A 26081-nucleotide genomic window follows, 5' to 3' on the forward strand; every position below is an offset into this window, starting at 1 on the left:
ATGATTCCGCTTGGATGTTGCCGACATTAATCGATGACAGAGTCGTGTTGATGTTCAAGGTGTGCAAGTGGGAAAGTCCCACAGTATCGCGCAGTCAGAATAGGGAGAGAGCGAGAGAGAGAGAGAGCTGGCGGGAGTTGGCCGCCACACGCACACACATCACAAACCGATCTTTCATGCTTCAGCACGGATCTGCTCTCAACCGAGGAAAAAACTGTGCAGATATGAGAATGTATCATCCTAAAAATACATTACTCCTTCAATTCATCTTTTTTGGGGTTTTCCCTGCTGAGAAAATTCTATAGAAATTTTATAGAATTTGTACAGAACAACTTGTTCTATAGACCTTTGCCTGTGATTTTCTACAGAAATTCTACAGAACAATAGTATTTCTATAGAAATTATAGACTTAGGTCCTAAAGTTCTATAGTTATTTAGAAATTCTTTAGAAATATTCTATAGAATTTTTTTTTTAGCAGGGTTCTTTTTACTACTAAGGAGTTCATTCAGCAAGCTGATATGTTATTACCGTTGAGTGTAGGTTAGCTAATTGATCCACAGGAGTTGAAATATCAGAAATAACTCTTAAGTATGGGCGGCACGGTGGGTCAGCTGGTAAAGTGTTGGCCTCAATAGTTCTGAGGTTCGATCCCGGACCCGGCTGTGTGGAGTTTGCGTTTTCTCCCCGTGCCTGTGTGGGTTTCCTCCGGGCACTCCGGTTTCCTTCCACATGCCAAAAACATGCAACATTAATTGGACACTCTAAATTGCCCCTAGGTGTGATTGTGAGTGTGGCTGTTGTCTCCATGTGGCCTGCGGTTGGCTGGCGACCATTTCAGGGTGTACCCCGCCTCCTGCCCATTGACAGATGGGATAGGCTCCAGTGACCCTCTTGAGGATAGGCAGCTAAGAAAATGGATGGATGGAACTCTAAGTGCAAACTGGTAGAGATCACTTAATCTTTATCACTCTGACCTCCACTTTTATTCAGCCACTAACTTCTCAGGGCTGATTTCGAGGTCACCATCGCAATCGGTCCATTCAGCCCTTTGTGGACTTTAGAGGTTTTTATGTGTGAATCAGCGCTATACGAGCTGCTGCTACGCAGGATGAAGCCCATGAAGAAACACAACATTGTTCTAGTGAGCAGGTTTATGTGTTGAAACTGTGGATAACAAGGGCAAGCGGTCGTGCTTCTTCAAAAATAAAGAAAAGGCTTTCTAATGTAACCTTGTCCATACGTTAGCGCTGATTCTCATAGTGAAACACATGATGATCACATTCTTATTTATTGTTGAGCATGGATAAGTCATTCGCGAGTTTGCTGATGACGACACGTGGTTTGTCTGTAACTGTGCCATACGGGTTCATGAAATTGTGACTGACACCTGTGGTGAAATGCATTGAAAAATATCAGAGGGTCCATGACAAATCTCACTAATATTGTTCATTTCTTTGGTGGCGCTACAGTGTTGTGGAGCTTTTCCTTGAATAAAAGACGATAGTAGTACAGTGTTTCATTCGTTACATCATTTGTACAGTTTCTAGTAGTTTCTCTATATTGCATGTATATAAATGTAAAAATATATTCTCAAATAAATAAATATATAACATAAATATATGTATCTAAAAGGAATAAATAAATCGGTAGACTTTTTAGCTCTTCTTAAAACAAAGTCACTGTTTTCCTTCAAAGTCCTCCCGAACAGACCCAAGACCAAAAGACCAGTGAACACGTTCCCACAAACTTGTCGGACGTGTCCCGCCGGAGACATCAAATATGCCGCTTCCGCTTGGTCTCCAATTCCTCGCAGGTACTTTGAGATTCTTCCGTCCACACGGACCAAATGACCCTCTCGTGCTGAGCGTGCAGACTGACAGAGTCCAACAGTCTCGCCTGTCTGTGGCTGCTGAGAGATGCCCGTGCATTCCTGGGGTGGGGGGGGGGGCCCGGTGCCTTTATCCCTGCCGGTTGGCCCGCTTGTCCTCGAGCCCTCCTGCGCTGCCTGCGTCCATCCCATATCGCCCGCTGCCTGCGTGCGAGGGCGGCGGCAGCTATTCCCGCTCTGGAGCGCAGATCTTGGCAGGTCTCAGCTGTGGCCCAGGACGTCTCTGTAGAGTTCTGGCACGCGATCGGGGTCAACAGGCCTGGGCAAGAAGTGTGTGAATTTCTGATGCCGCCTGGATTTAGTCCCATCCCTCGGTGTCCCGTCTTTATTTAAAGCCACAAAGTAACGCGTCCCTTTGTCTCCGTGCTTGTAAAGGTTGGACGAGTACGTGTTGTACCAGTTCTCTTCAAACTGTTCCCTGAAGACGCATTCGGCTGTCAGCTTCTCCTGACAACAGAGGGAAAATGTTTTTTTTAAAAGAATCACAAAATCTCAAAATGCATTGACCAAGGATCTACCTCGTATGATGAAAATGTTTTTAAATTGTGCAGCTTATGCAACCATATGCACCAACACCTGTACTCGCAGCAACATTAATTCAGTATGTTGTAGATACCGCACTATGTATATTAAATCATGTGTATGCATGATTTATACTGATTGTAAAATTATATGTGCCTGGAGAGTATCTATCTATCTATCTATCTATCTATCTATCTATCTATCTATCTATCTATCTATCTATCTATCTATCTATCTATCTATCTATCTATCTATCTATCTATCTATCTATCTATCTATCTATCTATCTATCTATCTATCTATCTATCTATCTATCTATCTATCTATCTATCTATTTGCATGTGAAGGTACTTACAGAGCCATATAGCTCTCCTTTGTCATTCATCCCCAGATAGAGTCCACTGTCCACTCCTCGGATGCTTATTAGGCCAACGGCGAGGCTTATGAATTCCAAAATACCTGAAAAAGTAATTGCACAACACATATGACGAGTCTGCATGGTCATGTTTCAAAATCCTAGACAACTATCAAATAAGTACATAAAAAAAATATGACAGAAAAAAAAATCTCGATTTTTAAATGAATAAATAAATAGATATTTTTACAATTATATTTTCGTGGGGGAGAGAAAACTCAACATTCATCAGTAGTAGTTCACTATTATCTCTTTTAGGGCAATGTAAATGTCAATGTACCGAAGCGACTGTGGTCCTGTCTGGTCCCTTGCACGGTGCCATCCGGAAGTATCTCCAGATGGAAACCGGTCCTGCAGTACAACTGTCTCCTCCTCAAGATCCCTTTGAGGTGCGTTAAATCCGCGGCCGAGCTGCGTGACAATCTGTCCCCGGGTATGAGTTGCTCCCCGAGCAGCGTCGGCGGACCGTCCACGATCGGGGTCAGGAGGAAATGCGATCCGACGGGCGCGACACCGTCGATGCCGTGGAGGACGCCGCCAAGTTCCCCCAGAGAAGCTGCAGAAGCTCCAGCAGAAGCGGCCATCGCGTAGTTCGCAGAGGAAGAGCGCACTTGGCGTGGAACCAGACCGCCGCGATCACTTCAGTCCATATTCTCAGTTCCGGACCCACGCTGTGCAAGGGGGTTTCTCCACTGGTTGTCCACGCTCTGCAAATACACGCTTCTTCCTGTCTCTCTCTCTCTCTCTCTCTCCTCTCTCTTTCTCGCTCTTTCTCTCTCTCTTTCCCTCTCTCTCTTACACCTCCTCACGCTGCATATACCTGCTGCCCATATGCGGTTGTCGGTCCCTCGGGTGGGTCCGCGGAGGCCGATTTAAAGATGCGTACAAGCTGCAGCGCGAACAGGTAAGCGAGCTCCTGGGGATGTTTGCGCTCAAAGTGGCAGGCAGGCAAGGTAAAGCAGGTGCAAAAGCAGGGACGTAGAAATGGGCGGGGCTGTCACACTTGAGACAAGCCCTGGCAGGGCTGCCCCACCACCCACCACAAACCCCCACTCGCACCCACCCCGTCTTTCTCCTTCTCGCTGTCGCAGAGTCGCCCCACGCCTCCATGAGGTCCGAGACAGAATTTATGAGCCTTTAATCATCATCATTGATCGTACATTGTTAATTTTTTTCCTTTCTTCCTTTTAATTTTCAAAATTGTATAAAGTTCATAGGTGGTTTTTTTAGACCAGAGCCACGGGCAACTCATCGGGTCCTTGAGGACTACCTGGGCACCATGTTGTTGACCTTGATCTAAGCCTACAGGAAGTAACAAAAATGAAGTAATCTGCTGTGCTTTTAAGGCTCCAGCACTCACGCAACCCTTGTGAGGATAAGCAACTAAGAAAATGGATGGATGGATGGATACTATGCATTTAATATAAAAGTTATATTGATTTTAAAAAATGGCGATAGCTATGTGCAAAAATTATTTGTAACAGGAACTAACAATCTTTCAAGCAAGTACATTAATAACTTGATTTTATAAAAGACTATAAACTAAGGCTAGAGTTTCATGTAACTACTGTACATTTGTAGTGTTGTAATGTATTTTTTGCTTTTGTCTTAGTGAGTGATGAAAGGAAGTCTTGGTGCGAGCTTCTGGATGTGAGTTTTGGGCTCTTGTAGTTTTCTGCAAGTGTTCTCATTTTGCAGTTGTGTGTCAGGTTGTTTGCAGCATTAAGTTACACGAATTTCATCGGCGGTCGCAAGCACCATGGACCGCTACGCTACCAGTGCAAAAGCTTTAGTTAAGAAAAAAAAAACACACACACACTGTTACTTATTGTTACTCCCAAATGTTTACCATTTTTTTAGTCATTTTATTTGACATGCTCCCACCCAGACAAAAATGAATACGGGCTCTGTTGATTGTTAATTGCTCTTGGGTGCCCCCTAGTGATCGCAGGGCCCCATCAGGCATTGAGTTTGCTTATGCCTCGGGCCAATTCTGATCTGTCAAACAGAAAAGGGCATCCGCTGTGTCTTTTTTCTTATGATGTCACGTGAATGTGCATGTGAAAGTACTGTACAGTACTCTAATTGAGTGTCATCGCGACCAGGCGCTGTCCATAGCCCACTGGTGCTGAAACTGCACGCTGACCACATGACCTCATGACCGTCCTGACCAAATGCTTTCGAAGAATATGCAAAGGTTCACTGCACATCGTGTAATTGAAGGAAAACTCGGTTGTCATAATAGAATATACACAAAGAGAAATTAAAACAAGTCTTGCAGATTTGCCATCATTATAGTCCATATTTATATTGATACACAATACAGTTGGTATATATTACCTCTGGACTTTGTATGTAGAGTTTGCAGGCTCGCCCCATTTTTATGTGGGTTTTCTTGGGGTGCTTTGGCTACTTGCCACATTCCAAAAATATGTATGCCACAGCATTTTAATTGTATATTGGAAAATTTACTTTTGAATTCATTGTAAACAAATAACTGGGTTTTTGGAGTTCCTGCTCACCCATCGAGTGTGATTTGTTTCTGTTATCTGCCGACTTATGAGAATGTGTCCATTAGTGAGATGTTGAGCATTAATTATAATGTGCCGTTAATTTGGTGAGGCGTCCATGCACCATGTACACACAGTGTACCAAAATTACCTTTTGTTTAAAAAGCATGTTTTCACCTTAAAATTCATCAATAGTCAATGATGCAGATTATTCGTGCAAGAAAAATCTTTAAAAAAGGTCATAATTCAGTATGAATTTTATATTGTGGTGATCAAATGGTGTAGTTTCATTCCATTATATTTGATGTCAAAGTTTACACAGTTATACACAATGTAGTACATTTTTATATCATATCTGTTGCTATCATGTCCCTCTGTTGAAAGCATCAAATTGCCGTCTTTTAAAAAAAAAAATTCAATGTTAGGCATGCTATTGTTCTATGCAGACATGCATTTAGACACTTGGCAACTGTTTTTAATTGTGGAAAAAAAGTATAATAGGTCTCCTTTGCGGACTCTAAATTGGCCATAGATATGAATGGTTGGTTGTTTTTATATGCCACACACATAAACACATTGTTAAATGAATCTCAATAGGTTGTGGCCATAGCATTGTTGCTAATTGGTGTATTTTATCCGAAAGTAGGTCACTGGTGGCGATTTGGATGCCATGCTGACTTTCGAACAGCCGGCGTGGGCTCGATTCCATTGTGGTTGACTGTAAGTATGAATAGTTTCCCATTTCTAAGTATGATTATGACCACTATAGGGGTATTTAGCTTGCATGTGCCCCATTTTCCTCACAACCCGATACAGGATAAGCATTTAAAAATAATTTGCTGTCCCAGGTTGGTGATTTCTCGGTAGGTCGCAGGAACACTGGTAGACAGGGCCTGACATTCGATGATTGGTGGAGTGAGTTAGTGAGGGGGGTTAATGTTTAAGCGGTGGGGAAACACATTCCCTGTATCCATTAGAACTGGCACAGTGCCACTTGAAAGAGAGATCCGCTCTGTCCTCACCAGTCCAGCTACTCTGATCTGACTGGGACTGAACGTTTGAAGAGTCATTATCTGGTGCACACGGATTAAAAAATAGGGACAACGCGACATGCGCCCGGCTACTAAATTCAAGGAAGGCTTCTTTGTTTCGTGCAATCGGGTCTTTTTTGTCACAAAGAAGAGCTTACGTCCATTACAGAAAAAAAAAATGTGTTCAATAATACATGAAGGTGTATGCGTGATAAAAGGCGCTGACTTGTGGTCAGGAGGAAAATGCGCGCTTGTCCCCGGTCGGCTCGACTTGACATCACTCGGGTCCAATGACTGAGGCAAAATGAATTGGGACTGAAGTACTCAAGAGAGTCAATAAATTAAAATAAAATACTATCTGACAGCATTATGTGTGTTAATCTAAAATTGTTTGACTGAGAGCAGTATGATCACCTAAGGTATGAATTATCATATGGATGGGGTTCAAATGTGGACTCTGGAGTTTTATTGAAGACTCTAAATTGTCTTTAGGCGCTAATGGTTGTTGATGGGCGGCACGGTGGATCAGCTGGAAAGCGTTGGCCTCACAGTTCTGAAGTCTTGGGTTCAATCCCGGACCCCGCCTGTGTGGAGTTTGCATGTTCTCACCGTGCCTGCGTGGGTTTCCTCCGGGCACTCCGGTTTCCTCCCACATTCCAAAAACATGCAACATTAATTGGACACTCTAAAAATTGCCCCTAAGTGGGATTGTGAGTGCGACTGTTTGTCTCTAAGTTCCCTGCGATTGGCTGGCAACCAGTTCAGACTCTGTCCTGCCTCCTGCCTGTTGACAGCTGGGATAGTCTCCAGCACTCCCCGCGATCCTTGTGAGGATAAGCGGCTATGAAAATGGATGGATGGGTGGCTGTTGGTGTATACGAGGGGCGTGCTCTCGTTAATTCAGCACAACGCCAAGCCCCCAAGGTGCCGCCCCCAGGCCCCTTGATGAAGCCCTCCCGTTAATCATCAATAATACAACTGTATACAAATATATACGATTGCATTCACTAAAATGATTCATGTTATTTACATACTGCAGTTTGTAATGATTTGGCAGGCTTATAAAAACACCACTTGGCTGATTTTCATCTAACTGGTAGGTAATGGGGGTGTGTCATTCTAGCTGCCTTTGTAAGTACTCAGGTGGTTTCCAGAGTCAGATTAGGTCTTGCTCTCTTTTTTTTTTTTTTTTTTTTTTTGGTAACTACTGTAGTTGCATTCCCATTTGAATTTCCTGTTGTCAGTACGGCTCTCACACACTTCTCCCTATTTTCCTAATCTGTTGATCCTGACCACGTTGTGTAGTAGCAATTTGCCTAATCACGCCCGAGTTCAGTTATCAGATGAATATGTTCAAGTTTTCCTTCCAACTGCAAAGATTTATGGACCTGATGGCACAGGCTAACCTTTTAAGACTTTGAAAGTCTGAATTCCCCGGTTGCTATTTGAAAGGTGAGGCCTCACAGGTTGAAGGAAGAGCACACAATGTTCTGTTTCACATCATCATACTCGCCTCATGAGATTTTGATATAGTGGCTTGTTGCTCAATTTAGGGCAGGGGTGTCAAACTCATTTTTTTCCGCGGGGCATAATGTAGTTGTGGTTTCGCTCTGAGGGCCATTGTGACTGTGAAACAATCACAATTTTTAATCGCCTCATTATCTTTACACGGATTTGGAATCAGAAATCAAAGTAAATGGGTTTTTGACGATTGTTCACGTTTGGTAACACAAACAGGCTCGCAATATATCAAAGTTGTCATTTATGACATGGCAATTTGAAAATTTTAACAAAAGTCCTGGAAGTTGACACACACGATTTTCCTTCGCGGGCCACATAAAATCGTAATGGCGGGCCAGATCTGTCCCCCAGGCCTTGAGTTTGACACCAGTGATTTCGGTGTTTGATATACATCCATCCATCCATCCATTTTCTTTACTGCTTATCCTCACAAGGGTCGCAGGGAGTGCTGGAGCCTATCCCAGCTGTCAAGGGGCAGGAGGTGGGTTACACCCTGAACTGGTTGCCACCCAATCGCAGGGCATATAGAGACAAATAGTCGTACCTACAATCACACCCAGGGGCAATTTAGAGTGTCCAATTAACGTTGCATGTTTTTAGGATGTGGGAGGAAACTGAAGTCCCTGGAGAAAACCAACGCAGGCATGGGGAGAACATGCAAACTCCACACAGGCGGGGCCGGGATTGAACCTGCGACCTCAGAACTGTGAGGCCAACTATTTACCAGCTGATCCACCGTGCCCGTTTGGTACACATTATATGCATATTCCCGTTTGCCTCCATCTCCTTGTCCTGAGTGATAGAACAGTCACATTGAAAGTTTTATCCTGAAATGCTGGTCATCTAGAAATCTTCATTATCTGTGTCGACCTGTCTGAGTTGGGTCCCTCCTGAAAAAACAAGTTGTCGAAATACACACGGAACACGTCAGGAGACAATATATTCAGGCTTGATGTGCTTCAGTCATAACAACTGCATAAAGATAAACATCTTGAACAGCAACTCCACTTTTATGGCTCATTTATGTGGCAACAAACTCGAGATCCACATTGACCAGGCAATGAAACGAAGGTGTCATAAATGTAATGATCAGACATTTTCATTACTGTGATTGATTGGCATTTAAAGTTTCTGAATTGCCCTCCTTATTTTCTATCACTCGTGTGTTTAAAATGGTAATCACTGTGCTCGATAGTAATGTTGTTTTCGTTGATGTACCATGTGACATTCACCACTGACATCAAATGCTGGTACATTATTATGAGTACACAACATTATTATCGGTACACTGAACTGTCACTTTTTAGTTTTCTCACAAGGACAACTTCATGTCGTGCTTTTTAATGAGTCAGAAACGTCATGCAATTTGTTCTCATCAGCACCTTCGCCAAAGTCCTTCACTTTGGTGGAGAGCACGTCACGTCACATAGCAACCATCATCTAACATTTCCATGCAGGCTCTAAAATGTGTCAATTCAGGGTTATTGGCAGCGGCGTTATCAACATCATTATGTCCCCCATGTGTTTTTACGACGCCCCGCTCTTATCTTCTCCTTTATTGGCCGTCGGAATGCATGGGCAGCAATGCGTCGCTGTCCCCGTAAACACGGTTTTCACTTTTTGTTTCCTGGTTCTGTACTTACAACATTAAATATGGCGCGGATGTGTGTCTCTGGGCAATCGCCAAGCAAGGCAAGTTACTTCGAACCAACGTATGAACAGAAATGGATTGTTTCAATGTGTGTGTGCGTGTCTATGACTTTCCATTCTCGATTGTTGACCTGCAGAAATTCTCGTCAAATTTGTTTGAGGTGGAGTAGTCAATTTAATCGAAATCTAAGGTGCACTTATTGACCTGTTTCATATGTGAATCCCGTTTATGTTTTCACATTTGAAGTCATAATTAAGGCCTTCAATTTATTGCTCGTTACATCACTGCTCTTATGCAGAGCTCAAAGTTTGCGTGTCAGTTCTTCAGATGAAGTCGCTACCCTTATTGATACCTTAGCAGATGGTTTATTGACTGTATAATAAATACTCCAATAGAATCATGTTCTTATTTTCAGTAAGAAAAATATTTGATGACGAGTACACACTATTGGGAACAACACCTAACCGTGACTCTTAGCGACTTTAAATTGACATTTGAAGTTTCTCATTTTGCATTATTTCATTCAAACAAAACAGATTTGAGACGATTATTTGATTTCACCAAGTGAGAAAACATTTTAGTACAAAAAGACAAAACAACACAAAGATCCAACCATCTAAACAGTTGGAAATGCAATTGTATTCGTGGCAATGGGAGGAAAAAAAATACATTAAAGCATGCACAAAAAAATGGAGTTATGTCTTCCTGTCTTAAAATGTGCAAATATTACTTAAAGGTCAGGTGTCATGCCTATAAACATTCTAAAATAGATATTGTAATGAAAAATACAGAGCATTATTTTGTTCAGTGTCTATACACAAAAAAAAAAAATGAAATGCGCAAAGTTGAGGAAGTGTCATTCGACATCCAAGTGTCTGTTCGTTACGTCACACTGCGACGGGACATTCCCCGTTGAAAATACGCTGTGCCACCTTGCTATGGGTCACGGAAGCTCTTTTTGAAGAAGAAAACATCTCACAATCGAGTGAAGTGACCGGGGCAATATTACCCTATCGTTTCGAGGCATACTTAGATGATATGCGGATCACTTCTAACTAACAACAGACTCCCAGACAGTATGTATGACAGTGTGTAGCGTGCTCAGGCGTGAGCGACAACAATGCCATAAAGCGAACCGGTGCCGCGATGAGCCAGCCCGGCCCGGCTTGGTGCCACGATGAGCCACCCCAGCTCGGCGCTGGTATGAGGCACTATGGCGCTGCGATGAGGCACCCCACCCGAAGCCATGATCAGGGGGACGGTTTCGGTGGCGGCTCGTCCGAAGCTGTGCTCGGCGCCGACGGATGCATCGACACATTTAGCACCCCTGACTTACATACGCGGATCTTTTGTTACATTCTGAGAGGATTACGCCCCCCCTGCCCCCGCCCCTCCTCCATACTCTCTATGCACACCTACCTGTCATCACGACTCCACGAAGCTCTCGTCCTTTGCACCCGTGCAATGCATTTTTCACGACGAACTGTGTCTTTTTGAGAAGTATGAAGAATGAATCCATCCTCCCGAGTATTTAAACAATATCCAATGAAATGCAATGAGCCGGCATTTTGGCTAAAATGAAGGACCCACGAGCTACCTTCCAGCAGGTAAAACTAGCAGAAACATACAAGATCGCTTGAGTGGGCGTCTGCTACTAATGTGACTTCCTGCTGCTTCTCGAAAACAAATCCCTCGAGAGGATTTTCATGGCGGGAGTTACAAAAAGCTACCTACGTCAAAATCATGTTGTGTGGTGAAAAAACGGATGGGTCCATTCCGGTTGCCTTTCTTTTTCCATTAATAACATACAAAAAATAATGCATTTCATGACAGTGGCACTTTAATTGTAGCTGCTGCTATAAACACGTCAGCAGAGCGATCAGGCTGTGTCTTAATTCAAGTGTGCCGTTAAACTGCGGTTATCCAAGCTTTAACTTCACTGGAGGATTTCATTAACTCACGTTAGTTGTTAAATAACGTTGCACTCCTTAATCGCAAACCCCGGCGAAGGAGCGCAAAGTAGAAAGGTTTTCGGCGTTTTTAAGGTTTCTTTCCACCTGAGCGATCACCTTTCGCTCAGTGGGTGAGGTGAGCCAGTGGAGCATCAGCTCTCCCGACTCTGCTCTCTCCGGTGTTGCTTTAGCTAAGTGCCAGCGTTGGGATTCGAGGCTTTTAATCCTGCTGTTAAACGTCGCGGCTTTGTCAGGGGGGGAAAAAGGAACGGATTGATCTGGGAACAAAGCGCTGCTTTAGAGAATGAGGGAGCCGTTTGAACCCGGCTATGTCGAGACTTGTCCCGCTGGCCACCCCCTGATCGCTGCGGACATTATGAAGCCCAAGAATGGCATTGGATTACATCTCCGGGACTGCCACTCTGTATGAAGTGTTTCTGTGGAATTCTTTGTATTGTCTAACAACATCTACTTGAGCTCAGAGGCTGAGCTGGTGGGAGGGAAGTGGGGTGGGGGTCGGGTGGGGGTTCCCTCCAGGAGTGAAGGTGTGTGGTATTGGTGGGACATGGCTGGAATCTTAAAAGTATTTTTTCAACCCATTTAAGCTTTAAAGGCTTTGAAGGCAAAGATATTTCATCATTGCAGGGCCGTAGCTGCCGAAGTGAGGGAGCCGGGTCAGAAGATGGAGGACTTCGCCGTGCCAAAGTGTCAGAGATGAAGTCCTCTGATTTTAATATCAACTAAAAAGCAGATAAATTCCCCTCTGGAATTGTAGAGACGACGCAAATTTAAAAAAAAAAAAACTAGTTTAATCGGTTACCATTTTTACCTTCAAGTGATCCATTTCCTAGAAGTCTCCCTGTAGCACATCCCAAAACCCGATCCCCCCCACAACACCCCGAGCAGTCACCCAGAACTATCTTTGCACGATTCTCTATCTTCCAGAGCAAACAAAAGCTTGGGAATGCTTTCAGAGGCAGAGGGTGGGGGACAAGCCTCCCAAGATGGCTCCTGACACTTATTCTTCCCATCTCCGTGTCACACAACAAAGGGAGCTGAAGGACGCGACACAAAACCCGAATCGTCCTTTCTTAATCAGTGACAGATCACTTGAGAATGTATTACACCTTGTTACCCAAACACGATCAGAAGCCGAAGGCCTTAAATTTGTTTGGGTTTGTGTCCAAATAGGTCAGCTCAGTTCAGCAAAGCTCGTGTTTGTGTGAGCGGAACGCCAAGCGTGAAGTAAAAAAGGCACCTTTTAAGATGTTATCAGTCAGCGTGAGAAGATTACTCTTGTCTGAAGGCGTGCTCTCTTTCTTTGGACGGCTTCTTCATCTGGGATGCGTGACTTTGAACATTTGTAAACACCTTAAGCAAACTAAGCGACGCTATTTGATGCCACATTTTGGGAAGAAAAAGGAACATTTTGTTTTTGGTTTCTCGACTAATTGTTTTCGCTGTTTAGCTCTCATCCCCTAAATGGGGGGCGGCTCTTTGTCAACAAGTCAAGTTGCAAAGTTGAGTTACCTTTTGTTGAGCGCCAGAATTGCTTTTAGCGTGGATGAGTGCAGATAGGAAGAGATTGGATGGAAATAATGGACCTTTTTTTTAAAAAAAAAAACTTTTCGTGTCATGTTTCTTCCCATCCGTGATGCACAATCTTGGTTGAAACGCTCCAATTTTTCTACTTTAATTGGAAGAATGAGAATCACTGCGAGCACGTTTATTCTTTCCATTCTTCTGTTGTGTTGATAATTAAACAACTTGATAAAAGTTGACTTCATTCTCAAATCAAGAGGAAACGCACCATGAATTTATATCTATATGTAACATAGCAATAAAATGTAATAATACAATATGTATACTGTATGTAAAGTAATATTATATTTCTAAAATGTCTTCAATTTACTTGGACTATTTTGCCCTTTTTAACCAAAAATGTGCATTATTTCTGCCCTGTGACCTTATTTATTAAAGGACATTTAGTCTCTTTTGTTTTGTTTTGCTGTGTCTTTGTTATGGGGGCACGGTGGTTCAGCGTTGGCCTCACAGTTCTGAGGACCCGGGTTCAATCCCAGGTATCCCTGTGTGTCGTTTGCATGTTCTCCCTGTGCCTGAGTGGGTTTTCTCCTGGCACTCCGGTTTCCTTCCACATCCCCAAAACATGCAACATTAATTGGACACTCTAAATTGTCCCTAGGTGTGAATGTGAGTATGGCAATTTGTCTCTATATGCCCTGCGATTGGCTGGCAACCAGTTTAGGGTGTACCCTGCCTCCTCCCAGTTGACAGCTGGGATAGGCTCCAGCACTCCCCATGACCCTTGTGAGGACAAGCGGCTAGGAAAAATGTTTTGTGGTGAAAAAACAGATGGGTCCACACCGGCTGCTGTTTTTTTCCATTAATAACATACTAAAAATAATGCATTTCATGACAGTGGCCTTTTCAGAACAAGCACCTGTGAGCTAATACACATCCGATTGCGTATTCTTGGAACAGCATGCTATGCTTGTCTCACTCCACCAAACAATTGCTACAGTCAAAATAAGCAATTAATACAGTGTGACGCATCAGAATCCGTGCTTGCACCCCTCGAAGTATGAAATTGTCCATACAGGGTAAGACATGTCTGAGGCTTTCATCTTTTGTGCTACATGCAGGTGGATGTAAACATGCATAGTTGTATAAAGATAAGAGCTTCTCTTTGAGGTTTTATCACTCGCACACGGCATGAAGTAGCTTCGCGGGGCCAAACGTTTGCATTTGTCTGAAGCCTGCATAAGCATCAAAAAGATCATTTAAATGGGCACTCCAGATTTGAAACAAACAAACAAACAAACACATTTTTCATGTATTCATAACGTGCAAAGATAAGATGCAGGATCTTGGATACTGATCATATAAACCAGATGGTTGTGACTTAAAAATCAATTGAAAGCTTTTTCTGTCTTCCGTTTCTAAACTACTAAATGAATAATGTATGGAATTTCTCTTAATGCTCTATTTCTTTCACGCAGGCTCTTTTCCTTTTTTTTTCCTCTGACATTCTGCACCTCTAGTCAACACAGATCATTGCCACAGTATATACATTGCTGTTTTTTTTAAATTTGATTTTATGACCTTTAGTGGGCTTGCATGCTATGCTTTTGAATTAAATATATATTTCGGGTCTTGAAAAAAAAAACACGGCATCTCTTTTAATCTCAGATTAGGAAAAATTCTCACCATTCACAATTATTTTTGATATTGCCGTTCTCTTTGTCTTTGCGCAGGTAGCGTTAAGTGTGTAGCACTGCAGAGCACATGATTTATGTACTTGTCAGGATAGGCCGAGAGGCTGTGCTTCAAAAACCTCTTAACTGAAGATTGACAGTGTTTCTGTCCAGACCCCCATGTTTTATTTTTTTACAGTTTCTTGCGAAGTGGTATTTGGGCTCATGTTACCGTTTGTAGGGAGCTTGACCATGACGATCGCGGCCAGAAAAGAAAAAGCGTTACCGCGGAAAGCAGGACAGCACTATCTCTCGCTCGTGCGTATACACACACACACACACACACACACACACACACATGCTGCATGCCTCCCGATAGACAGATCCATCCTTTGAGAATGCGTCCAAAAGTCTTGAACCTTAGGTGTGTCTTTTTTGTTTTGATTAACTCTGTATTACTGCTGGTGTCGTTCCAGCTAAAGTTCAAAAGGGAAATGGTTGCAAAACACAACAGGCATGTCTTCAGGCCTGCGGTTGGGCTTTCCCCCGTGTGTTCTAATTACAAGTGTATCAGGATCCTTTCATGGAACGCCATGGCAGCAGTGAGGTGGCGTTACAGATTTCACAATTGCTAAAACGCGTTTCTTTAAAGCTCAAACCCATCTTCTAAAATCCTTAAACACAAATCAAAAAATTCAAATTACGTTCACAAAACCCCAGACTCTCCCAGAAAAAAAACAAAACCAAAACTATTACCTCAAAACAGACCACAAGTCAATCAAAACGGAAAAACTTCAATGCACATTTCCTTCACACAATATGGAGGGGGAAAAAAAGACAACAGAATGCTCAGATCATACGTACATCTGAGGGAAATCATCTTTATTGTTCACAATGGAAATGCATTTTGAAAAACAAAGCTAAAATCCTATTTAGCACGTGTAGTAATCAAAAGTACCAGACCTCCAAGTATAATGGAAAGTTGATATATTTAAGTATGTATAGGGGATAACGCTGTATAGAGCAGGGCTGTCAAACTCATTTATGTCACGGGCCACATTGCAGTTCTGACTCCCCCCAGAGGGCCGCTACAACTCCAAACCCATATAAATGAAAGCTTACCTCATATACAGTAACTGCATGCACTACACAACACATTGATATAGAACCAGTTTTGTCATAATTTTGACAAATAATTATATAACATAATTTAATATACAGTAAAAATATCCTTTTCAATTATTACATTTCTTATCAAACAGGGATTGGTATCTCAATAGTATTACACCTGAAGACAATTACCTCATAAAATGTGTCATGGGCATGGTCTGTCCACTGCCGTGGGCGGGGCTTACTGTAAGGGGCGTGGCCAGGCCACTGCACTGGGCGGTGCCACCTCGGACAGCTGTCACAGCTCTGTCACATTTGGGACACGAATGAACTAAGTACTTAAGTGGTAAATGTGTCATCGGCATTTGCCAGTTCGTTGCGCATGCTTCACTGCAGTCTGGGATACTCCGCTACTGTCCATAAATCCGTGTAGAGCTATCTTTTGTCACCGCGAGTCTGTGCCATTTTAGTTTGATCACGTCTTGTTATGCTTCTTGGTTTGCCAAGTAGTCATCGGACCTTGTTTCACGTTTTTTGGATCTTGGCCAGCCTAGCGTTTGGTGCCTCTTACCTTGTTTTGGATTGCCTTTTGGTACTGACCTGTTTTTGGAATAAAACCACTTTGAACATTATGCCTTTGCCTGGAAGTCCTGCATTTGGGCCCGCCCCTCGTGCAGCTAGTCTATGACAAAAATGATGTTGAATTCGCCCCCGTGTCACCAGTTTGACAACTGTGGTATATAGTCATTCCATAAAAATGTTTCGGTTGGACTGCGTTCACTGCATTCACCCTTCCCTCATTGTCAAACTTCAAACAAGAATAGGATCTACGAAAGTTTCCTGTATTTCATTTGAATTACATAAGTGTTCTTCGTCTTGTATCCTCGCTCTCCTTTTGCCTCAACCACCTCTTACTCTGCCTCTATCTCTCGGATTGTCTCTAATCATAGTGAAGGTTCAACAATGAGAGTTCCCTGAACTGCCCCGTGTTGGATTCTTCACATCATGAGCCAGAAATGTGATCGGTTTTAAGTTGCTGCGTTTATGTCACTTTAACTGAGTTTGACGTTTGCTACCTGTGTTGACCGTTATGCAACACAAGTGCACCTGAGTGCAAAATGTGTTTTCGGTGATGAAAATATGTTTGTAAGTTGTGTTGAACTAGGTGAAAAGTGCCTGGATGAGGATTTGCTTCAGACAATAGAGTTTTGTGTTGTAGCAGTTGGGAAATACTGTAAGAGTTGTTCCATAATTAACTGTGGGCTCGCATTGTAAATCTCGGGTGAAAAGCATCCAGGCACAAAGAAGGAGCTGTTTTATCAGCTGTCTCGCAACCACCCACAGCGCAGCGACATGGAAAAACTGCAAATGAGAGTGTCATAAACATTTCAATTAGTTTGAAGCAATCTTTTGGAACACAAGTTGAGGTTGATTTGCTGAGGTGGATCTTGGGAGAGGTGATGTGGAGTGAGGCTGTGGTCATAATTAATTTCACGAAACACTATTTAGTGATTGAGTGTTGTATTTCAGTCAAGTGTAGTTGTAGCGGTTCCGCACCCACATGAAGAGGACTAGTGCTTATGTAAAGTGCGCCAATAATAACCAGTTAGTAATCCCAGATCAGTCGTATGGTTTTATTTATGCCCGTCATCAAACAATCGCCACCATGTGTCTTTAAAACTTGGCCTTCTGAGGCAAACAGCAGATGGAAGGCATCGACCTTATAAACTAACAACAAAAGGATTGTGGAATTAGTTTTCACCTCCACAGCCAACCTTCCATGAATCACCTGTCAGGTGTTCCCGCTGCATGCTGTACCCTGCGCATGTGATTCATTGGTTCGATGTACTGTCAAGAGACTGCATGCATGGCTGCGAACTGTCTCATGGCAGACATCATGAGCCTGTCGGATAGAATGCAGAAGTACATCATGCCTGCCGTCCTCTGTTTTCACAGGTTGGAACATACAGTGAACCTCTGAAGTCAAACACAACTGGTTCCAAGAGTTCTCGATGCCACCGTGAAATCTTTAACTTGACAGGCAGGCCTCTTTTTCTCAGAATTCAATACACCGATTGACTGTCTTTTCAGTTTTCAGACAAATTCCGCATTCTCTGATGTTTATGGCCCTAAGTGGAAAATCTTTTGTTACTAAGGAATAAGTATTTATCTATTTTATAATATTTATTAGTATTTTCCGCACTATAAGGTGCACCACATTAAAAGGGACACTTTCAATGAATGGCCTATTTTAAAACTTTTTTCATATATAAGGCACACCGCATTATAAGGCGCATAGAATAGCCGCTAACATGGCAGGCCTCTTTTTCTCAGTCATATAAGTCTAAGAAAATTTTCTCAAATAGTGCCAGTGAGCTTTAATTTACTCATTTGCAGATTGCTTCCTCATTTGTGTTGCAGGTGTGCTGAAACCTTTCCCTCCTGATTTTGGGCAAGGAGTGTCAAATGCATTTTTTTTTTCTCTCATATTTACACATGAGTTTATGAACTAGTTTTGGAACCAGAAATCAAGGGTCATGTTTTCTTAACTATTGTTGATGTTTGGTAACACAAAAATGCTTACAATATCTCAACGTTATCTCATATGACATCCATTATTCAATTTTCTTAGCTGCTTATCCTCACAAGGGTTGCGGCGGGTGCTGGAGCCTATCCCAGCTGTCAGTGGGCAGGAGGCAGGGTACACCCTGAACTGGTTGCCAGCCAATCAATCGCAGGGCACATAGAGACAAAAAGCCGCACTCAGAATTACACCGAGGGGCAATTTTAGAGTGTCCAATTAATGGTGCATGTTTTTGGGATGTGGGAGGAAACTGGAGTGCCTGGAGAAAATCCACGCAGCCACGGCGAGAACATACAAACTCCACACAGGCGGGTCCGGGATTGAACCTGGGATCTCAGTACTGTGAGGCCAACGCTTCCCAGCTACTCCACCGTCCTGCCCCACATATGAAATGACAATTTTAAACTTTTGTTCACATTTGAACAAAAATCATGGATGTCGATACACATGATTTGCCTTCGTGGGCCACATAAAATTACGCGGCCGGCCAGATCTGGCCCACGGGCCTTGAGTCCGAAATATTGCTGTCTGTTGAAGGAAAGTGGTAACTACGACCATCCTATCACGTTCCACTGTGACTTCTCTTCCATTTCATCACTAAATCAAATGAATCAGGTACACCTCTTTGCTCTTGTCCGCCGGCTTTTCCCTAATCTCGATCACATTCACCAAATGCACAGTATTTTGGCTTCGAAGAGCTGAGATTTCAACGTGTGTTCCAGGTATTTTCAAGAGAGCGAGCCAGCATGCGGAAGCCCGGAGCATGTGGGCTGGCACCAGTCGTGGTTTGGTTTTTGATCTCACCTGGGTAGCTATGCCCTGTTTATTTATTTACTTATATGCGAATTCAATACACCGATTGACTGTCTTTTCAGTTTTCAGACAAATTCCACATTCTCTGATGTTTATGGCCCTAAGTGGAAAATCTTTTGTTACTAAGGAATAAGTATTTATCTATTTTATAATATTTATTAGTATTTTCCGCACTATAAGGTGCACCACATTAAAAGGGACACTTTCAATGAATGGCCTATTTTAAAACTTTTTTCATATATAAGGCGCACCGCATTATAAGGCGCATAGAATAGCCGCTACCATACAGGCTGGGGTTACGTTATGCATCCGTTAGATGGAGCTGCACTAAAGGCGCAATATTGATCCATAAATCAGTCGCACTGGATAATAAGGCGCATCATCGGCTTTTGAGAAAATTAAAGGCTTTTAAGTGCGCCTTATAGTGTACAGTAATCTTTTCCATACTTTTGTCTAAAATAACACTTGCAAAGATGCCAGTACCATGTTGTATTTGTACTGTGCGGGATGAACAACCCCTTCTTTGGTTTCGGGCACAGTGAGGTATTAAACATTAACTTTGAGCAATTATTCAATAGCTGGATCGCTGTACAGCTATTAACTCACATCTTTACAGCTTTAGGCATCGTTAAGTAAATGCTAGTGTTAATATTTACCTGGAAGCTGCACCTCCAATTTGAAATAAATGCATTGGGAAACAGATCCAGATGATGAATGCAAAGATGTTTTGCGGTCATCAATTGTACACTAGTGAATTGCATTTAACCATGAGGTCATGTGACAAATGTTATGATCCACAGTTACTAAGTTTTCTCAGGGTAAGAACGTAGACCCGACATATTGCTGGTATGATTAATTTTTGTAGACTTTGGTAAGTAAATTTAAAAAAAAAAAAAGGATTTCCTGAGGTAAATATGGACTCATATGTTAATATCCCCATAATGACTCTAATACAATGAAACCATTGTGGTTTGCCAGTGACCAGGTTAAGTATTGCTTTGTACTTGCAACCGTGGTGGCGGCATTTCCTGTCAACAGCTGCTGCCTGCCTTCTTCAACCAAGTTCACGGACGAATTGCAGACAGAACAATCAGTACCTGACGTGGAGTTTTTCTCCCGACTCCGGAGACATGCCCACCGTCAGTGAAAGAACTTTGCTCTTGTCCTTGTTTGCTATGCGCTAGTGTATGTGATATCAGTGGATACTTGTGCACCGCAGCGTGCTTAGCGAAAAGGTGAAGCATTCCATTGAGTGCTGGCTACAGATTCAGTATAAATGTTTTCTATCCGTTTCTTCAGACTGCAAATTCCAACTGTACAGTGGATACAAAAAGTCTACACACCCCTGTTTAAATGAACACCAAAAAAAAAAAAAATTAAATAAAAAATCCAAACATTTATTTGAACTATAACATGGACAAATCAGTTCATTAAAAGTTAGTTTTTTGGGGGGCAGCACGGTGGTTCAGCTGGAAAGCGTTGGCCTCACAGTTCTGAGGTCCCGGGTTCAATCCCAAACCTGCCAGTGTGGAATTTGCATGTTCTGCCCGTGCCTGCGTGGTTTTCCTCCGGGAACTTTGGTTTCCTCCCACATTCCAAAAACATGCAACATTAATTGGACACACTAAATTCCCTGTAGGTGTGATTGTGAGTGCGGCTGTTTGTCTCGATGTGCCCTGCGATTGGCTGGCAACCCATTCAGGGTGTATCCCGCCTCCTGCCCGTTGACAGCTGGGATAGGCTCCAGCACTTCCCGCGACCATTGTGAGTATAAGTGGCTAAGAAAATGGATGGATGGATGGATGGCTGGATGGTGGATATAAAAAGTTTACACACCCCTGTTTAAATGAAAAAAGAAAAAAAATCAACATTTATTTGAACTATAACATGTACAAAACAGTGGAAAAAACAAGTCTTTTGGGGAGGGGAAGTAAAAACTAACCACTGAAATACATTTTGTTGGGCATGTGTGCACCAGAGGCTGACACAGAAGTAGATTTTGACTCTTGTGCTCTCCCACTCCCACAACATTTGATCCCACTGCCTCCAAATCCCAGAGATGACTCCCACTCTCTCTTAGTCCCATGTGTTAAATATAAATACATAAATAAAATATTTGAATTTGTTTTTAAATCCTGCCAAATCCCCCTCGCCTAAAAAAATAATACCCAATCCAGAGTTTTCGGAAAAAAATCCCACTACCAAGGAGACTGATCCCAATCCTGAGGTAAAATTTTACAGGATCCCACGTCCACTTGCCGCTCTGCCACCCCCCAAAAAAATGTTAAGCCCAGTCAATCCTTCTCTGATATTCTTTTACATGAGTTCATTAAATATCGACATATTAGTCCCTTAGTTTACCAATGTTTAGTGGGATGCTGAGGGTGAAATATACAATATTGATTAGATTAAAAATAAAATGCTGTATAACTTCATCATGGTTTTTACTCCCATCAACTCCCACCATCATAGTTTCCACTCGAGTTCATTCCCGGTCACGTTTCTGCTCCTGCCTGCTCCAGAGAAATTCACAGGATCTGGTGGAAATCCTAAAAAAAAAAAAATGTAAGAAAAAAAAAAAGTGTCAGCCTCTGTGCACAAACTCTTATAGATATAATGCAGCAATGTTCAGAATTAACATTCACCTTCAGTCTTAAAGTGTTAAATGGGAGTCAACACAAGACTGACAATTTAAAGTGCCTCTGATTAACACTAAAGTTTGGTCTCGTATCTGTTTTTCTCATTTTTGTTGTACTTTGTAGCAGAAATCTGATCATTTGGTTGTAACACAGACTACTTTTAAATTTTAAATTGTTCATAGTTCCCTCCACATTGACAAGGGCTCTGGGTCCACCTGAAAAGAAACAACCTCAAAGTGTGATGCTGCCAGCACTATTGTTTACAGTATGTATATTGTTGTTTGCATAAACGTATTTTTTGGAAGTATGTCTAAAATTTTAAACTGCGGTGTCATCAGACCATTACACATTTGTATAGAATTGTTTAAATTCAGCAACAATTGTGGTTTTTAGAGGATAAATTGACTTTCTAAGGTCAATTCACAGCATTTACATGAGATTCAAATGTGTTTGACTAGACCACTCCAAAACCCTCATTTAGTTTTTTTTTTTTAAGACGCTCTGAAGTTGACTGGATGGTGTGTTTTATATTGTTGTTAAGCTGCAGAACCCAAGTGCACTTCAGCTTGATATCACAAACTGATGGCTAAATATTCTCCTTCGGGATTTCCTTGTAAACAAAGGATTCAAGGTTCCATTAACCACAGCAAGTCGTCCAGGTCCTGAAGTAAACAAGCAGCCCCAGCACATCACACTACCACCACCATGTTTGACTTCTGGTATGAGATCCATCCATCCATCCATCCATTTTCTTAGCCGCTTATCCTCACAAGGGTCCCGTGAGTGCTGGAGCCTATCCCAGCTGTCAACGGGTAGGAGGTGGGGTACATCCTGAACTTGTTGCCAGCCAATCGCAGGGCACATAAAGACAAACAGCCGCACTCACAATCAGTGTCCAATTTATGTTGCATGTTTTTGGAATGTGGGAAGAAACGGCGGGTCCGAGATTGAACCCGGGACCTCAGAACTGTGAGGCCAATGCTTTCCAATTGTCCACTGTGCCGCCCTGTATGACAGTCCTTATCTGAAATTCTGCATTACATTTATGCCAGACATAAGACACAAACCTTCCAAAATGTTTTGCCCAACACCACCAGTCCCCCAAAAAACTTGGGTGGGATATTTTACATTTTTGGGGTTGGCATGGGGTGTTCCAATTGTTACGGGGGACACTGGCTGTCTTTACCACCCTCCCCCAAGCCAGACATTTCCATTCAAATGTTGATAAATAATTAAATAGGATTTTTTTTTTACATGTGGCTATTTTTCTTGCTTTGGTAAGGGGGTGGCGGTTGAGTGGCCCGTCTTCATTGTCGATTCATCCTACCCTGCACAAGATGACACCGGCAACCCCTCAGCGGTCTCGAGTAGCATGTTGCTAGATCTCCATTGATAATCAAGTGGGCCTCGTCATTAGGCTGAGATATTTTATGGCCCACACCTTGTTAAAACAGCAACCCATCACAGAGAAGTCATTACTCCATTTGTTAAGCTGTGTGTGTTGCCTGTTTCGAGGGGGGCCCGCGGTGAGAGAAGGAACTAGTCCTGCGGGATGCTTGAGTGGAGATCAATAGGCCCAATGTTCGAGTCATCAGCCAAGCCAATGTTTGGGGATTCATCACTTTTGTTTTTGTTTATTCAAGTATCAGGTTAATCTGCTTTAGAAAAGTCTGCAAGAGGCCTGACCTCTTCCCAAAAGCTACACCCGATCCCCCCTCCCCCCATCCCACCCCACCCGTTCCCCACTGTTGACAGCTCAGCGTGTCCATACTGCACGGGGAAAATCCAGCAATGTATGCTTTATCTCTTTGGATGCGTTATCTACCTGATGGCTTCAAGGTCCCATACACACTAAAGGATTTGCCTTAGGGATGAAAAGAAGAAGATTATGTTTTGTGTGAACTGGAGCGCTGCCCTTTGTTGACACTTGCAGCTGTCTGCTTTATGTGGCACTTATAATTTGACGATTTGCATTTCACAACGCTAGAGTTTATCTATGTGGGGAGTTTTCTTTGAAGACTTCAGGTCTTTCTTACAATTTCTGAACAACCTGGAGGATTTTACCATTACCAGTTGTTATGCTGGTCAAGGTAAGGTCAAACACTTTGCCCGAGGTGTTGTCTACACCTCCTGCTACAAAATACTTTCATCAGGGAATCAAATGGGTCTTAGATTAGCTGTAATCTGGGAATCTTTGCATCTGCAAAATAATAAGACATCGAAGGCGACAGTGGCGTGCCCACCCAGCCCTCAAGAGTGTGAAGGGGCACCTCCTTGGTGTTCTCACTCAAACTGAGGGACCGCAAAGGTGGCTGATGGAAAAGATACAGCATTATCAGTGAAAGCTGAGGCATCAAACCTGTCAGGGCCGGTACGCATGCGGTCTTGTGAAAAGCGACGAAAACCATGAGTCAGATTAAACACAAGGACGCTAGGAGAATACAAGGAGTGTCATCTTGTAAAAATCAATTCGACGATTGGACTTAAATAAAAAACAGATAGACAAAAACAAACATTTATTTTAATGTAACATTGTATCTTCCTTCTACTTTAGAGAATGCCATAGACAAATGATTAAATAGTTATACAAACAAAAAAGTCTTATTTAACAACCTCTCTTAATTTATATTTCCCTTCTATTTTTTGAAACATTTTCTTTAAACTGTTTGGTAATAAATTGTTCTTGGTTTTGTGATGTTTGAAATTAGAAATTAAAATAAATAAATAAATACATTTTAAAAATTGAGCTTTTTTTTAAACTTAAATAGGTGAATAGTGCATTAATATATGTGATAAACTGCTTTATGGATGACTCTCATGGCTTTTTTTTTTTTGTGCAGCATGAAGAGCGGCTGTAGAAAAATGTCATGTCCATTGTGCCAAACCTCTGTGCAGTAATTTGGGTAAGAACATAGTGTACTGATTTGCCAAATTTACCATGACCAAGATACTTCTCGATATTTTAGTCCATATGTGTTTTATAGATGGCACAGTGGCCTCACAGTTCTGAGGTCCCAGGTTCAATCCTGGACCTGCCTGTGTGGAGTTTGCATGTTCTCCCTGTGCCTGCGTAGGTTTCCGCTGGGCAGTCCGGTTTCCTCCCACAAAAAAAAAAAAAAACGTGCCACATAAATTGGACACTCTAAATTGCCCCTAAGTGTGATTGTGAGTGCGGCTGTTTGTCTCGATGTGCCCTGCGATTGGTTGGCAACCAGTTCAGGGTGTACCCTGCCTCCTGCCCATTGACGGCTGGGATAGGCTCCAGCACTCCCTGCGACCCTCGTGAGGATAACCGGTAAAGAAAATGGATGGTTAATAAATTGTTCCTGGTTTTGTGCTGTTTGTCATTACACACAATGTTATGAGCTTTTTTTTTTTTTTACTTAATAAATAGGTGAATAGTGTGTTAATATGTGTGATAACCTGCTTTATGGATGACTCTCATGGCTTTTTTTTTTTCAGTATGAAGAGTGAATGTAGAAAAATGTCATATCCATTATCCCAAACCTCTGTACAGTTATTTGGGTAAGAACCAATTTACCAATTTACCATTACCTAGATACTTCTCGATATTTTAGTTCATGTGTATTTTATGTCTTTTCTAAATTTTAACAGCCACTGGTGATGGTGTAATGGTATACACGCCCCACTTTGGCGGGGCATCTTGGGATCGATTCCCGTTCAGTGATGGTGTCGATATCTGCCCCGTGACTGAGTGGCGACCAGTTCAGGGTGTAGTCCGCCTTTCGCCTGAAGATATCTGGGATAGAATCCAGCTCTTCCGTGACTCTTGTGAGGATAAACGGCTCAGATAATAGATGGATGTATTTCATTAGAGTTACACCCTATTTTGTCATGCATTATCTGAAGAGACAAATCCTGTCCTGATGACTGGTTACAAAAAGTGGAGCATACCTGCCATCTACTGGATTAAAATAGACTCACAACGCAAATTACCCCAACCACACGCACAATCTCATTTACACGTACGCTCTCGCGTGGGTGGGTGTGTCGCGTTTTTTCTTTTTTTTTTTTTAATTAAAGTTTAAAAAACAAGGTTAGAACAGAAGTATGACGACGGGGATATCCTGCGGTTTTTTTCCTCAAGAAAATAAACTGAACTATTAAACTAAATCCCCACGATCCCCAACCACCTGAGACTTTTCATTAGTTTGTGTGATATTTCAGTAATACACATTATTGTCCATTTTAGTGCCATTAACAGGCGT

At 42.4% G+C, this 26081-nt stretch overlaps 1 protein-coding gene and 1 long non-coding RNA gene across 2 annotated transcripts; one reads left to right on the forward strand and one right to left on the reverse strand.

Annotated features, from left to right (window-relative positions):
• Positions 1–1153: 1153 nt before the first annotated feature.
• On the reverse strand, positions 1154–3632 carry fgf20b (fibroblast growth factor 20b). Its single transcript, XM_061835838.1, has 3 exons — positions 3107–3632; positions 2767–2870; positions 1154–2336 (listed from the first exon to the last, which is right to left on the reverse strand). The coding sequence occupies exons 1-3, from the start codon at positions 3408–3410 to the stop codon at positions 2091–2093; spliced, it is 654 nt and encodes a 217-aa protein (XP_061691822.1). The 5' UTR covers positions 3411–3632; the 3' UTR covers positions 1154–2090.
• LOC133509108 (uncharacterized) lies at positions 3630–25750 on the forward strand. The gene is made up of 7 exons (XR_009797226.1): positions 3630–3730; positions 5980–6056; positions 18938–19015; positions 19123–20352; positions 24693–24755; positions 25315–25377; positions 25468–25750. It is a non-coding gene; the product is annotated as an uncharacterized LOC133509108 (long non-coding RNA).
• The last annotated feature ends 331 nt before the right edge of the window (positions 25751–26081 follow it).

Source organism: Syngnathoides biaculeatus, chromosome 11 (assembly GCF_019802595.1).
Source record: "Syngnathoides biaculeatus isolate LvHL_M chromosome 11, ASM1980259v1, whole genome shotgun sequence".
Lineage (NCBI taxonomy): Eukaryota > Metazoa > Chordata > Actinopteri > Syngnathiformes > Syngnathidae > Syngnathoides > Syngnathoides biaculeatus.

Bases quoted from the DNA above. Each gene is read 5' to 3' on its own strand.
- fgf20b (XM_061835838.1), bottom strand. From the start codon at position 3,410: ATGGCCGCTTCTGCTGGAGCTTCTGCAGCTTCTCTGGGGGAACTTGGC. The intron at 2,871-3,106 runs GTACATTGACAT...TTACTTTTTCAG, and splicing joins ACAGGACCACAGTCGCTTCG to GTATTTTGGAATTCATAAGC. The intron at 2,337-2,766 runs GTAAGTACCTTC...CTCTGTTGTCAG, and splicing joins AAGGAGAGCTATATGGCTCT to GAGAAGCTGACAGCCGAATG.